The 15475-nt window shown below is 39.8% G+C and overlaps 1 protein-coding gene across 10 annotated transcripts in view; it reads left to right on the top strand.

Moving 5' to 3' along the window:
- Window positions 1–15475, top strand: part of CCDC125 (coiled-coil domain containing 125) — a 31541-nt gene that overhangs the window by 6509 nt on the left and 9557 nt on the right. For 3 of the 10 annotated variants that reach the window (XM_067730893.1, XM_067730894.1, XM_067730892.1), the window contains 5 exons: window positions 6213–6299; window positions 7251–7328; window positions 7585–7623; window positions 7996–8081; window positions 11783–11865. In XM_067730893.1, coding sequence (XP_067586994.1) covers window positions 6213–6299; window positions 7251–7328; window positions 7585–7623; window positions 7996–8081; window positions 11783–11865 — 373 coding nt within the window. Of the gene's footprint in view, window positions 1–1582; window positions 1933–4642; window positions 4705–6212; window positions 6329–7250; window positions 7329–7584; window positions 7624–7995; window positions 8082–11782; window positions 11866–15475 lie in introns of all 10 variants that reach the window. The other 7 variants (XM_067730886.1, XM_067730885.1, XM_067730887.1 and 4 more) reach the window with 6 other exon arrangements.

The raw sequence follows: 15475 nt of genomic DNA, 5'->3' as shown, positions 1-15475 counted from the left end.
CTGTGTCCCCTGCATCGGCAGGGGGACTCTCAACCACTGCGCCACCAGGGAAGCCCTCTGTAGGGCATTTTTATCCAGAGTTAGCCCCAGGTTATCCGGTGTGGAGCCTTTCAGAGGTAGCTGTTTTGTTTTTCACCCCAGGCAAGTATTTCAGTTTATTGGTTTTATTTATTTAATTAATTGATTTATCTACCTATCTATCTATTTATTTTGGCTGCACTTCGAGGCATGCAGGATCTTAGTTCCCCTACCAGGAATCAAACCTGCGCCCTTTGCAGTGGAAGCACAGAGTCTTAACCACTGGACCGCCAGGGAAGTCCCTCAGTTTGTTTGTTTATTCCTTTCTCCCTTTCTCCACTTATTTAAAAGTACTGTTGCGCACTGATCACGTCTTAGATAACTGTGTAGGCACTGGGCATGCATTGTGATCCAAACAGACCAAAATCTCTACCCTGTGGAGCTTGCATTCCACTTCGGGCCCTTGGGAGTGGGTTTGGGCTCTGGTAGAGGAAATGTCCAGGTCGCACTACCTTTTGAGAAGCGTAACAGGCAGGCCAGAGCCACCTTCTGCTTCCCTAGGCTCCCAAGTGTACTGCTTTCCCCCTTTGAATGGTGTGCTTTGAAAAATGAGTAAAATATAGAGGGGTATGTTAGAAGGTCATAAATGCCAAGAAGAAAAGTCAAGCAGAGAAGTGGGATAGTGAAGAGGAGTTGGCAGTTTTAGGTGGGGTGTCAGGAAAGGCCACGCTGAAAAGGTGACGCTGCAGGAAAGACCCAAGGAGGTGAGGAACCAGCTGTGCATCTGGCTGGGGGAAGAATGTTCCAGGCAGAGGGAACTCGAAGCTCTGGGGCAGGAATGCCTGGCTTGGTCAGTAATACCAGGGAGGCTGGGGAGGCCAGGGTGAGGGTACGGGGCAGAGGTGAGCTTGGGGCCCCTCGCCATTGGAAGGGCTTTGACTTTTACTCTGTGCTGAGAAACACTGGAGGGTTTTGAACACAGGTGTGGCATGGTTAGAGAAAGAGAGGGACGATGGGGGGGACCTTCTTCCCTCCATCTGTCACTGTCCCGACAAAACCTCTCCTAATCGTATCTGCACAGAAATAGAAAATGAACCAAGTAGAGCCGTAGGAGAGAGCGTAAGGGCCCTGAGCACCTGAAGTAGATAAAGCGTTGTGAGGAACAGAGGCAAGATGGTCTTAGTCATTGGAAGCTGGGTTTTCAGGGACTCTTCTGAATTTCATACAGCCCTTCGGCTTGTGAAAACTGATCCCTTTCCTTTGTAAGCTTGTTTGTCAGGGGCGTTCTTTTTCCTTGGCAAAGCCTGATCTGCTTTATCCTGATCAGTAGATTATTGGATTCAGTAAAAGTCTTTCCTGTTTCCTTGGAAATAAGGAGTCAGATCTTTTCTTACCCGAAAAGTCCTGAAATGTCAAACTGCTTCAGTTGGATTGCAAGGGGCATCTGTGTGCTTGTGCATTGCTGGCTGTGCCTGCAAAATACAGGAAGGAACTTTTCTTCCCTGGCAAACCCAACCTGGATTATACTGACGGCTTTTTAACTACTGCTTTCTCTTAACTGCAGATAACGTGTTTATCCCTACGGTAAAGAAGGCACGTGGCTGATGAGCAGGGAGGCGAGGCCGCCGAGTGAGGCAGAGGGGCAGGCCTGGGAAGCAGAGGACGATGACATGGCAGAAGGCGATTTAGGGTATGGCCTCAGAAGAAGGCCCGGCGGCATTTACGAAGTGCAGGTTTCACATTTATTTACATCTAGAAAAAGATCAGATGGAAAGGCCTTCAGTCCTCCCCCGTTTTCAAGAAATGGGGAAGAAAGAAACAGTGCCGTTTTTCAGTATTCCAAGCATAAGAGCTTGCATGACACATACCCGGAAGGACCCCAAATTCCCTATCACGGCCGACAAAGTAGCACTGGTAAGAATGCCCAGCATCCTCTTTCTCCTTCTCTTTTCTGCCCTGTGGATTTTACCAATGCTCTCCGCCTCCCAACACATGAAGATGGGTCACCATCGTGGATTTTAGAAATTTATCTTCATTCACCTCTAGAGGTTGATTGGTGATGGTAAAAGTGATTGATGTTTCTGTCTCCACGTATTATACAAATTGTGAAGTACAGTAATTATTCTGCATCAATACATATATGTTAATTATATCAATAAGTAATTACTTACCTTGCTTTTCTTGTGAAGTAGTGGTATACTTCATTTGTTCTTTTTTTGTCTTATTCAACAAACATTTATTGGGTACCTGTTAGGTGCCCAGCACAGTACCAGACTCTGGGAATAACATCACTAAATAAAATAGTCAAAGGCCCTAATGTCATGGAGTTCACATTCTGGTAGAGCAGACAGAAAATAAACCTGCAAATCAACAGCTATGTAACATCAGGCAGTGGTACGTGAAAAGACAGTGAGTGAGTGGAGGGGCCAGGGCGCTGCTGTTTGAGGCACAGGTCAAGAGAGGTGACATTGGGCGCAGTGGTTGAGAGCTCCCCTGCCAATGCAGGGGATGCGGGTTCGTGCTCCGGTCCGGGAAGATTCCCACATGCCGCGGAGCGGCTGGGCCCGTGAGCCATAGCCGCTGAGCCTGCGCGCCTGGAGCCTGTGCTCCGCAATGGGAGAGGCCACAACAGTGAGAGGCCCGCATACCACAAAAAGAGAGGTCACATTGGAGCACTGCAAGCCTGATGCTCATCTGGGGAAGGAGTGTTACAGGCAGAACACACAGGCTTCAGGTTGTTTTAGGGATGTCATAAAATTCTCAAAACAAAATTAATTTATCATAAGTAAAAATAAATTGTGCTGTACGCTAAGGAGAGAATAAAATTCAGAATCATATTGTGATAGAATGTTACAACTGTGAAGTGACCCGGAACTGGTGGATGAGTCCCAGCCTGCACTGAGGTACAGCTCTGGTGTGGCTGAATCTTTTGTAATCCACATTGTAAAACTTCCCCACCAAAGTGGAACAAACACAATTAGAACAACATGAAAATAATTTAAGAAACATTTCAGATTTACGAAAACATGGTGCAGCTGGGGATCGATCTCTGTCCTTCAAAATCCTTCTTGAAATTAGGATGGGATTATTTATATATTCTTCTTCCAAGTCCTTATCATGCATAGAGGATGGGTACTGTTTTGCAAGCAAGATGTTGAAAATTGAACATTATGCTAAGATGCCTTTACAAAAATGTGAGGAAACTACTGGGATATAAACAAGAAGTAATAGTAATGGTATGAGCTCCTATATTTTTTGAGTTATCAACTTTTGTCTTTTTATCAAAGTTGACTTGATCCTAGGTGAGAATATTGTGTTAGTTTCCTCTTGCAAATAGGCAGTTTCCGAATTACCAGAAATTTAATGGTTTAAAACAACATAAATTTTATTCTCTTACAGTTCTGTAGGTCAAAAATCCAAAACAGGTTTCACTGGACTAAAATCACGGTGTTGGCATGGCTGCCTCCCTTCTGGAGGCTCTAGGGGAGAACCCGCCCCCTTGTCTTTTCCACCTTCTAGAGGCTGCCTTCCCTGGCCGTGGTACCCTTCCTCCGTCTTCACAGCCACTTCTCCCGCTGCCTCATGCTGATACTGACTCCCCTGCCTCCTTCTTTCATTTATAAGGACCTGGGTAATCCAGAATAATCTTCTATCTCCAAGTATTTAATCACACCTGCAAAATCCTTTTCGCTAGGTATTCACAGGTTCTGGGATTAAGATGTGGACATCTTTGGGGGCCATTATTCTGCCTACCACAGGCGTTAATAGAATAGAACTTGTCATTGTCAACCCAGTGTTACTTTTTAAAAAATTTAATTTATTTTTTTATTTCTGGCCGCACCACGTGGCATGCAGGATCTTAGTTCCCCAACCAGGGATCGAACCCGTGCCCCCTGCACTGGACCGCCAGGGAAGTTCCGCAATGTCACTTTTGTCCCTCATTGGAACCCTGAATTATCAGAGTAAAAACATGACTTAGGTTTTCCCTTGGTTACTGTCATGTTGATGAAAGTTCAGAATAGCAAAGAAAAGAATTGTTTTGAGAAATTTTTAATGTCCTTCAAAATATTCTTTCTAAATTATTTTGCTTCTTTTTACTTCCTGTTCTCTTGCTATAATTTATCACTTCAATGTTTTTCTATTGCCAGTGAAACTGCAATGTAAATGAAGTTCCTGGGAAGCCCAGATTAATGTCTCAGTTGATCGATCCCATTAAGGAGAGAATAATTGAAGTTACTGGAGACTTCTAGTGATTCTCCTTGGAAAGAAATTAAATTCAGGTTATTTCTTAGATATTCATATCACGATATTGATCAGGCTTAAGCCAAACACCAAGATTTATTTACTTTACTCACCAACATTCATTAATACTGTGTTTGGATATAGTAAGTCACCAATTCATTAACAACAGTGTTATTTTAGAGTCCTTTTTTTTAAGAGTCTTTCGATTCAAAAGTATGTGTCTTTTCATTTGTGGAATGTTCTAAGCTGTTTTTATCGTCATTTGGTTTATTACAGTTATTTTCTCGTTTCAGTTTAGGGAAAGGCTGTATTTGATATTTTGTAAACAAATGTCCCGTATTTAACTAGCTAAAGAAAATATTTAATTTTTTTTTCCCTCTAGTAGATTCTGATTCAGAGTTGTCAAATGTGGAATTAAGGCAACGTCTTCAGGAAACTTTAGAGGTAGGTCCTCTGGCTAACATACAAATTCTCATGTGAATAAAGTCCACTGATAGATATTTTGTGTAAGTATTACTAACATGGTATGGAAGTCAACTGTTGGCTTTCCAGAGATTCTCGGGCCACACTGTCAAGCTCATAGCTTCCAGCTGGCCTCCGCATCTCAGTGGCTTCGTCGCCTCATCTCTCCGAAAGGCTGTTCGTATAAACATGCCCTCCTGTTCTCCTTTCCAACTTATTTCGCTAATCTCCTCCTGGAGAAAATAATCACTCCCTTCCATCTGTCTTCCCAGTATGTGTGACTTGAAATAACCTGACTTAATTGAACTTCTTTGAAGTCAGAGGACTAGAAAGTACCCCAGGGGGTCTGAGGAGACCATCCATCTTGCTGGGAGTTGGAGTTTCTGTGAGGGTGCTTGTCCTTTCAGGAACAGAAAGCCCGTCTTAGTGTGCATTTGGTTTTTTTGTTTGTTTTTGGGGGTTTTGTTTTGGCCGTAGCATGTGGGATGTTAGTTTCCCGACCAGAGGTCGAACCTCAGGCCCCCTGCAGTGGACACATGGGGTCTTAACTGCTGGACCGCCAGGGAACTCCCTTACTGTGCCTTTGTATCTCTTCTGGTGACCGCTACTCTACTGGTTTCCTAGGGCTGCCCTGACAAACTGGTGTCTTAAAAGAGCAGATCGCGGCTTCCCTGGTGGCGCAGTGGTTGAGAGTCCGCCTGCCGATGCAGGGGACACGGGTTCGTGCCCCGGTCCGGGAAGATCCCACATGCCGCGGAGCGGCTGGGCCTGTGAGCCATGGCCGCTGAGCCTGCGCAACCGGAGCCTCTGCTCTGCAACGGGAGAGGCCACAACAGTGAGAGGCCCGCGTACTGCAAAAAGAAAAAAAAGAGCAGATCAATTCTCTCTCAGCTATGGCGGCTAGAGGTCTGAAATCAAGATGTGGGCCACGTTCCCTCTGAAGGGTCTAGAGGAGAATCCTTTACCACCTCCTAGCTTCTGGCGGTTGCCGCCAACAACCTTTGGCTTGCGTCACACCAGTCATTGGATTGAGGCCTACTGTAATCTAGTATGACATTAATTACATCTGCAAAGACCCTATTTCCAAATAAGGTCGAATTTATGGTACCAGGGGTTAGGACTTGAGCATATCTTTTGGGATGGGGGGCACGGTTCTACCTATAATAGCTACTGTAGCCTGTGTAGCTGATCATGTTCTTATTTTATGTGGTCTAAAGCTTTTCCTCCAAATTATTAACTGTGTGTGTGGCCTAGATGGGTAAAAGCAAAAGATTTGGGCTTTTAGTCATAACTGGCACCTGACAGCAAGCATCTCAGTTTCAGCATGTCTGGTCCACTTATAAAGCCTGGAGGAATTTCCAAACTTATTTTGTAAGGTCAGAGCACTTTGAGTCAAAGTGAATGTTGAACTTAAATGTAGACTGTCTAAATTGATCATTTGGGGTTGCATATCTCACAGATAGGAAGACTAATTGTATTTTTCTCCTCAGGAGGTAGAAATTTTGAAAACTGAACTTGAGGCATCTCAAAGACATCTTGAAGGTAAAGAGGAAGCATTGAGAATTCTTCAAAGCAATGTAAGAAGTTACTTTTACACTTTCATCAGGTACACATTCCAATGATAGGTAGTATGGTTTTATCTTTTATTTTTTAATTTAATTTTATTTTTATATTGTTGGCCGCGCTGCACGGCTTGCCGGATCTCAGTTCCCCAACCAGGGATTGAACCCGGGCCATGGCAGTAAAAGTGCCGAATCCTGAACACTAGACCACCAGGGAACTCCCTGGTTATAGCTTTTAAAATAAAAGCATCAGTGTTTAATATAATTGTGTTTTTTTGAGCTATGGATTTTTAAAACAGCTTTATTAAGATATAACTTAACGTCATGAATTTCACTTGTTTTAAGCAATTTATTTTTACTAAACTTAGAATTGTGTAACTATCATCACAACTTAATTTAGAACATTTCCATCACCCCAAAAAAGGAACCTCTTACCCATTAGCAGTTATTCCCATTCCCATCCCCAGCCACCACTAATCTACTTTCTGCTTTATAGCTTTGCCTTTTCTATTTCATAAATAGAACCATACAGTATATGTGTAGATTCTTTTGCCTCTTGATTCTTATAGTTAGCGTATTTTGAAGGTTCATGCATGTTGTAGCATGTGTCAGTGCTTTCTTCCTTTTTTATTGCCAGATAATATTCCATTATATAGATATGCCACATTTCGTTTATCCATTTACCAGTTGATAGGTATTTTGGGCTATTATGAATAATGCTGCTATGAATGTTCATGTACATGTCCTTGTGTGCGAAATCCATTCATTCATTCTCACGTTCATTGGGAAAGAACCAAACCAAGATCTTCTGACTTTTGAACTATCAAACTCTATACAAAAGGTCTCTGTGGGAATCTCATCTCAAGGTACTTTTCTACTGTCTTAAAATAAAAATGTGAACTTCACCTTGCATATAAGGGTGATTGGAAATTTAATTTATACTGTTACAATCTTTATTTTTCTTAGGCAATATTTGGCAAAGCCACAAGTCATACCCAGGCAGTGCTTCAAAAAACTGTGGAACAAAAGAGATCCTTGGAGAAGGTATTTGACCACATATAGCGTATAGTGTAGACTTGTTCAATTCAATAAGCTTTCAAATAGAATTCCCTTAAAAATCACCGTACCAGTGGATATGTCATTTGTGCATACCCTCTGCTAGGTGTACTTGAACTTCATACAGTCGCTTCCCTTTTGGAGCTTATAATCCAAAACAGATTGTCACATGGGCTAAGCCTGCCAAATCGACACTTCCTGTTTTTCTTCTTTTCCTATTTTTCTTCTCCTGCTTGCCCTGCAGAGCCTGCCTCTTTCTGATCATCTCATCTTCACTAAAAAGGTAGTTAAGAATCACCCTAGATGGTCATCTTCCTATTCCTGTTTTACTCTCCCTTGGTGGGAGTGTCCTGGGCTCAGACTTCCAGGAGTATATGTTGGGGTCTGCATGGGTTGGGGACAATGAGAAATCTAGGTTCAGGGCAACAAATTTGAAATGTTCCCTATAATAAGTAAGCTTCAGCAAAGCTTTTTGAGTGCTAAAGAGGCATGTCATATGTGTTTATAAACATTATAGACTCTTTTTGAGCAGTAATTAGTTTTTTGTCTTTAACCTATTTCTGTGAAGTGACAAAATGATTTATTTCAGATATTTAAAAGTCATGAAATGATTTATTTGTAGTAATTTCCTTGAAAGTGCTATTTTATTCTATAGGAAATAAATGCCTTGCAGTGGGAAATAGAATTTGATCGCAATAGATTTAAAAATATAGAGGAATCTTGGATCCAAAGATATGACAGGTTTGTATATTATTATTCCATAATTTTTCTTTGGAAATTTTTAAACTGTGTATAATTCAAATGTAGCTTAGGCTTTCTTCTTTTTTGAGCACACTAAGTATAAAATTCAGGGAATTCCCTGGTTGTCCAGTGGTTAGGACTTGGTGCTTTCATTGCCATGGCCTGGGTTTAATCCCTGGTCGGGGAACTAAGATACTGCAAGCCACGTGGCACAGCCAAAAAAAAATAAAATAAAATAAGATTCATATTGCTTACCCACTTACCAGTTCCATATTTTACTGTTACTGTTAATTTTCTTTCTTTAAAAACTAGTATAAACTGTATATTAAAATACAGTTTAAGAGCCATGTTTCCCAAGTTATTTTAGCCTTGCACTGTTTTTTCAGTCTTTTGAGCAACTCTTGTATTAGTGTGAATTTATTTAATAGCTTTGACCTTATGAATATGCTATAATTTAATCACTGAGAAATTGATTTGGTATCTGGGGTTATAGATGGCTTTAGTACCTAATTTTAAAATTTATTACTTCTTAACTCTTAATTTGAGATAATTGAAGAACAGTTGTAAGAATAGAACAACTCCTATATATCTTTCACCGAGATTCTCCAAATTTTAACTCTTTATCACATTTACTTTATCATTCTTTTTTCCTTTCTTTCGCTCTCTTTGTAGTTAAATACATAAATATAGAGGTAATATTTTCTGAACCATTGTGCATATATAGGGTCCCGTTACTCTAAATACTTCAGTTTGTATTTTTTTTTAAAAGGGACGTTCTCGTTTATAACATAATATAGTTATAAAAATCAAGACCTTAACCCAATACTATTATTTAATGTGCCAGCTATATTACCAATTATCTTAATAATGTTATATTATTCTTTATATTACCAACTATCTTAATAATGTTCTTAGAGCAAAAGAGAAAAAACAATTTCCCCTGTTCAGGACCAGTCCAGAACCACATGTTGCATTTGGTTGTCATGTCTAAATTTTAGTCTCCTTTAATCTGAAACAGTTCTTCAGTGTTTATCTTTTATAACCTTTACATTATTTTGAGGCGGACAGGCCCATTATTTTATAGAATATCCTACAATGAGGGTATCTGATGCTTCTGGCTTGAATTGGGTTGTGCATCTTGGGCAGTATTACCACTGAAGCAATGTATTCTTAGTCCATCACATCAGGAGGCATGTGGTGCTGATTTGTCCTATTCCTAGGATGTGAATCTTGATCACTCGGTTAAGGTATGGCGTCTGCCCTCATTCTCCACTATTAAGTCACTGTTTTTCCCCTTGTAATTAATAAGCATCTTGTGGAGAGATACTTGAAAGTTATGTAACTATACTGTGACTCAGCAGACTTTTCACCCACTCGTTTTTGTATCCACTGATATTCTACCTGAAGCAATTATTACTACAATGTTGCCAAATGGTAATTTTCTAATTCCCTTCTTCCTTCTACATTTGTATGTTGGCATTTTACTGCAAAAAAGAGTTTTTCCTTCTCGTTTGTTTATACCAATACGGATTCAAGGATTCTTGCATTATTCAGTGGGTTAAAAGCTATTACTACCATAATTTCTTTTGATGCTTAAAATTTTCCAACTTCGGTCAGTGGGAGCCCCATCAGGCACAGGTGTTCCTGTGACTTTTTGACGTTTATTTTTCTTTGAGCACTTTCTTGCTTCCTGGTACAAGATATTCTAGGCCAGTATGCCTACAATATTAGGTATCTCTTCAAGGAGCAGCAGTTCCTTTTAATGGGGAATGGTGTTTAGAAATCAAGATCTGAGTGTGCTAGGTGTGCTCATTACTACTGAGGATTCACTGCGTGAAGTTCCTCTCAGAGGACAGAGCTGGAAAATACACAGATGCAGACACACATATATATACATCTATCTATCTGTCTTTCTGTGTCATCGATTTATCATCTATCTACCTGTCTCTTTATCATTTATGTATGTATGTATCTGTCACATATCAATGAGATCATACTCATATCTCCAATTGCAGACCACCACCACAGGGTTCATCTTAGCCTTGCCCCTCTCTGCATTTGTAAGTCCCACAAGGAGACACCTGGCTCCAGTTACCCTGTATGTTTACTTATTTGTTCCATCATAGACTGTACAGAAAGTAACTTTAGAATTGCTAATACATACCATTGTAAAATCAAACCCATTAACTAGAGTTCCATATTTGTTTACAGTTTTGTTTTTAGCCTGAATTAAATTTAGCCTGAATTGTAATTAAAAACGGTCACCAGATCATCTGGTCTAATTTATAACTTTAAATAAAATACCTATCAAGACGTGATATTCCTAGGGAATATTACATGCTGTGCTTGGGACAGGCCTCGTATCATTAAAACGGTGGTCACGAAGTTAAAGTTTCTCAATTAAAAGTGAAATATGGTTCACATCATAAAAAAAAAATTCTGTATCCATGTATGTGACGCATGTTGACTGTATTGTGGTGAACATTTTGTGATATGTACAGGTGTTGAGTCATTGTGCTGTACACCTGAACTAATGTAATATGTCAGTTATATCTAAAAAACAAAAAATGTAAATCTAAGACGTTCCCTTTCCATGAATTACCTACAAATTAATAAAACCTGAAATCAGTTTCTCAAGCAATGTCTATAGCCCTTGAGGAATAAAGCACCTTTTTTTTCCCTTTATAAATTTATTTATTTACTTATTTTTGGCTGTGTTGGGTCTTCATTGCTGCGTGCAGGCCTTCTCTAGTTGCTGAGAGTGGGGACTATTCGTTGTGGTGCATGGGCTTCTCACTGCAGTGGCTTTTCTTGTTGCGGAGCATGGGCTCTAGGTGTGCGGGCTTCAGTAGTTGTGGCACGTGGACTCAGTAGCTGTGGCTTGTGGGCTTAGTTGCTCTGCGGCATGTGAGATCTTCCCGGACCAGGGCTCGAACCCATGTCCCCTGCATTGGCAGGCGGATTCTTAACCACTGCACCACCAGGGAAGTCCCGATGGTGGGCAATTTAGGAACTCTTGTAAGTAATTCCAATTTTCATTCAATAGATAAAGCTCCCTATGTATCTTTTTCTTAAATTGAGGTATGATTGACATATAACAGTGTATTAGTTTCAGATGTACAATATAATGATTTGATATTTGTATATGTTGCAAAATGATCATCACAATAAATCTAGTTAATATTCATTGACGTACATCATTACAGTTTTTTTCTTATGTTGAGAACTTTTAAGGTCTACTCTCTTAGGAGCTTTCAAATACTGTACAATAATTGTTAGCTACAGGCTTCATGCTGTACCTTGCATCCCCAGGACTTATTTATTTTACAACTGGAAGTTTGTACCTCCCTATGTATCTTTTTATGCAAATTTTGGAAGGTGACCTAAGCATGTAGTTGGTGTTCAAATGGTAATTAACTTGATTGAAACTTTAGTAAAGAGAATGAATGTTCAAAATAGATGACTTAGAGGTATTTCTGGTTCTCATACTTTCTCAGCTAAGTATACAGAAGGGTTAAGAGTAAGTTCAAAGTCTAACCACACTCCTTTAAATTTTTATTTTATTACATATATAAATTCTAGACTGTTTTGATGTAAGAAAAATTATATTAGAGTTTTCGTGTTCTAATTATGGGATTAAATATTCTCATTCACCTACAAAGTATTAATGTTTTAGTTACTTGGAGGGTACTTTTTTCCAGGCTAAATTGTGAAAATGCAGTCCTCAAAGAAACTTTGAAACTGAAAACAGAAGAAATTAAAATGCTCAAGTCTGAAAATACAAGTAAGTAGAGTGGTATTTTGATAATTCTTTAAAAATACTATGTTAAAAGATCAGTTTTATATAGAATGTCCTATGTTAAGAACAAAATATCAATAGACAAAGTGCTAATATTTTGAAGTAACATATTTTCAGGATAAAAGAGAAGAAATGCATCAGTTAGGTTTTTTTTTTAACATCTTTATTGGAGTACAATTGCTTTACAATGGTGTGTTAGTTTCTGCTGTATAACAAAGTGAATCAGCTATATGTATACATATATCCCCATATCCTCTCCCTCTTGCATCTCCCTCCCACCCTCCTTATCCCACCTCTCTAGGTGGTTGCAAAGCACCGAGCTGATCTCCCTGTGCTATGCAGCTGCTTCCCACTAGCTATCTGTTTTACATTTGGTAGTGTATATATGTCAGTGTTACTCTCTACTTCGTCCCAGCTTACCATTCCTACTCCCCGTGTCCTCTAGTCCCTTCTTTACGTCTGTGTCCTGTCCTGCCCCTAGGTTCATCAGAACTATTTTTTTTTTTTTAGATTCCATATATATGTGTTAGCATACGGTATATGTTTTTCTCTTTCTGACTTACTTCACTCTGTATGACAGACCCTAGGTCCATCCACCTCACTACAAATAACTCAGTTTCATTTCTTTTTATGGCTGAGTAATATTCCATTGTATATATGTGCCATATCTTTATCCATTCATCTGTCGATGGACACTTAGGTTGCTTCCATGTCCTGGCTGTTGTAAATAGTGCTGCAATGAACATTGTGGTACATGACTCTTTTTGAATTATGATTTTCTCAGGGTATATGCCCAGTAGGTGGGATTGCTGGGTCATCTGGTAGTTCTACTTTTAGTTTTTTAAGGAACCTCCATACTGTTCTCCATAGTGGCTGTATCAATTTACATTCCCACCAACAGTGCAAAAGGGTTCCCTTTTCTCTACACCCTCTTCAGCATTTATTGTTTGTAGATTTTTTGATGATTCTGACTGGTGTGAGATGATATCTCATTGTAGTTTTGATTTGCATTTCTCTGATGATTAGTGATGTTGAGCATCCTTTCATGTGTTTGTTGGCAATCTGTATATCTTCTTTGGAGAAATGTCTATCTAGGTCTTCTGCCCATTTTTGGATTCTTTTTTTTTTTAATTAATTAATTACATTAATTTGGCTGCGTTGCGTCTTCGTTGCAGTGCGCGGGCTTCTCACTTGCAGTGGCTTCTCCTGTTGCGGAGCACGGGCTCTAGGCGCCTGGGCTTCAGTAGTTGTGGCGTGTGGGCTCAGTAGTTGTGGCTCATGGGCTCTAGAGCACAGGCTCAGTAGTTGTGGTGCACGGGCTTAGTTGCTCCATGGCATGTGGGATCTTCCCGGCCCAGGGATCAAACCTGTGTCCTCTGCATTGGCAGGCAGATTCTTAACCACTGTGTTACCAGGGAAGTCCAGGTTGTTTGTTTTTTTGATATTGAGCTGCATGAGCTGCTTGTATATTTTTTGGAGATTAATCCTTTGTCAGTTGCTTTGTTTTTAAATATTTTCTCCCATTCTGAGGGTTGCCTTTTTGTCTTGTTTGTGGTTTCCTTTGCTGTGCAAAAGCTTTTACGTTTCATTAGGTCCCATTTGTTTATTTTGTTTTTGTTTTTGTTTTTGTGGTACGCGGGCCTCTCACTGTGTGGCCTCTCCCGTTGCAGAGCACAGGCTCCGGACGCGCAGGCTCAGCGGCCATGGCTCACGGGCCCAGCGGCTCTGCGGCATGTGGGATCTTCCCGGACCGGGGCGCGAACCCGTGTCCCCTGCATCAGCAGGCGGACTCTCAACCACTGCGCCACCAGGGAAGCCCCCATTTGTTTATTTTTATTTCCATTTTTCTAGGAGGTGGGTCAAAAAGGATCTTGCTATGATTTATGTCAGAGCGTTCTGCCTGTTTTCCTCTAAGAGTTTTATAGTGTCTGGCCTTACATTTAGGTCTTTAATCCATTTTGAGTTTATTTTTGTGTATGGTTTTAGGAAGTGTTCTAATTTCATCCTTTTACATGTACCTGTCCAGTTTTCCCAGCACCACTTATTGAAGAGGCTGTCTTTTCTCCATTGTATACTCTTGCCTCCTTATCAAAGATAAGGTGACCATAGGTGCATGGGTTTATCTCTGGGCTTTCTCTCTTGTTCCATTGATCTATATTTCTGTTTTTGTGCTAATACCATACTGTCTTGATTACTGTAGCTTTGTAGTGTAGTCTGAAGTCAGGGAGCCTAATTCCCCCAGCTCTGTTTTTGTTTCTCAAGATTGCTTTGGCTATTTGGGGTCTTTTGTGTTTCCATACAAATTCTGCAATTTTTTGTTCTAGTTCTGTGAAAAATGCCATTGTTAGTTTGTTAGGGATTGCATTGAATCTGTAGAGTGCTTTGGGTAGTATAGTCATTTTCACAATGTTGATTCTTCCAATCCAAGAACATGGTATATCTCTGCATCTGTTTGTATCATCTTTAATTTCTTTCATCAGTGTCTTATAGTTTTCTGCATACAGGTCTTTTGTCTCCTTAGGTAGGTTTTTTCCTGGGTATTTTATTTTTTTTGTTGCAGTGGTAAATGGGAGTTATTCCTTAATTTCTCTTTCAGATTTTTCATCATTAGTGTATAGGAATGCAAGAGGTTTCTGTGCATTAATTTTGTATCCTGCTACTCTACCAATTCATTGATTAGCTCTAGTAGTTTTCTGGTAGCACCTTTAGGATTCTCTATGTATAGTATCATGTCATCTGCAAACAGTGACAGCTTTACTTCTTCTTTTCTGATTTGGATTCCTTTTATTTCTTTTTCTTCTCTGATTGCTGTGGCTAAAACTTCCAAAACTATGTTGAATGATAGTGGTGAGAGTGGTCAACCTTGTCTTGTTCCTGATCTTAGAGGAAATGGTTTCAGTTTTTCACCATTGAGAACGATGTTGGCTGTGGGTTTGATCAGTTAGGTTTTCGAATTAAAAAAAAATTTGAGGTGAAATTCACCTAACTTAAACCATTTAAAAGTGAACAATTCATAACGCTTATAAACATCTAGTTCTAAAACGTTTCCATGACTACAAAATAAAACCTTATACCCATTAAGCAATTTCTCCTGATTCTCCCTTTATCCTTTAGTTTTTATACTCAGTGTAAACAAAATGGTAGAGTACCTGATGTTTGAGGAACCTGAGTAGGTGTATGTTTATTGGGAATCTAGTAAGAAAAGTATAAAATTGTATAGTTATTCAACATAATTTTTTCTCATAAAAGTGTCTTCTGTGACTTTGTCACTAATACAAATATTTTTCAAAATATTATTTGACTCATTAAATTATATAGATGTATGTGTATATACACACACACACACAGCATATCTTTTATATAATGAGTCACTATATGACAAAAGTTAATGAAAGAGTATTAATGTGGTACCAACTTTTTAGAAATATTTTTTTTGGCCACACCATGTGGCATGTGGGATCTTAGTTCCCTGACCAGGGATCAAACCTGGGCCCCTGGCAGTGAGAGCCCAGAGCCCTAACCACTGGACCGCCAGGAAATTCCCAGCAGAAACTCTTTTAAAGTGGTGGCTTGAAAGGCATAAAATGCGTGCTCA

This window comes from Pseudorca crassidens, chromosome 3, assembly GCF_039906515.1.
Source record: "Pseudorca crassidens isolate mPseCra1 chromosome 3, mPseCra1.hap1, whole genome shotgun sequence".
Classification (NCBI taxonomy): domain Eukaryota; kingdom Metazoa; phylum Chordata; class Mammalia; order Artiodactyla; family Delphinidae; genus Pseudorca; species Pseudorca crassidens.
This window is presented reverse-complemented; position numbering and strand designations above follow the sequence as displayed.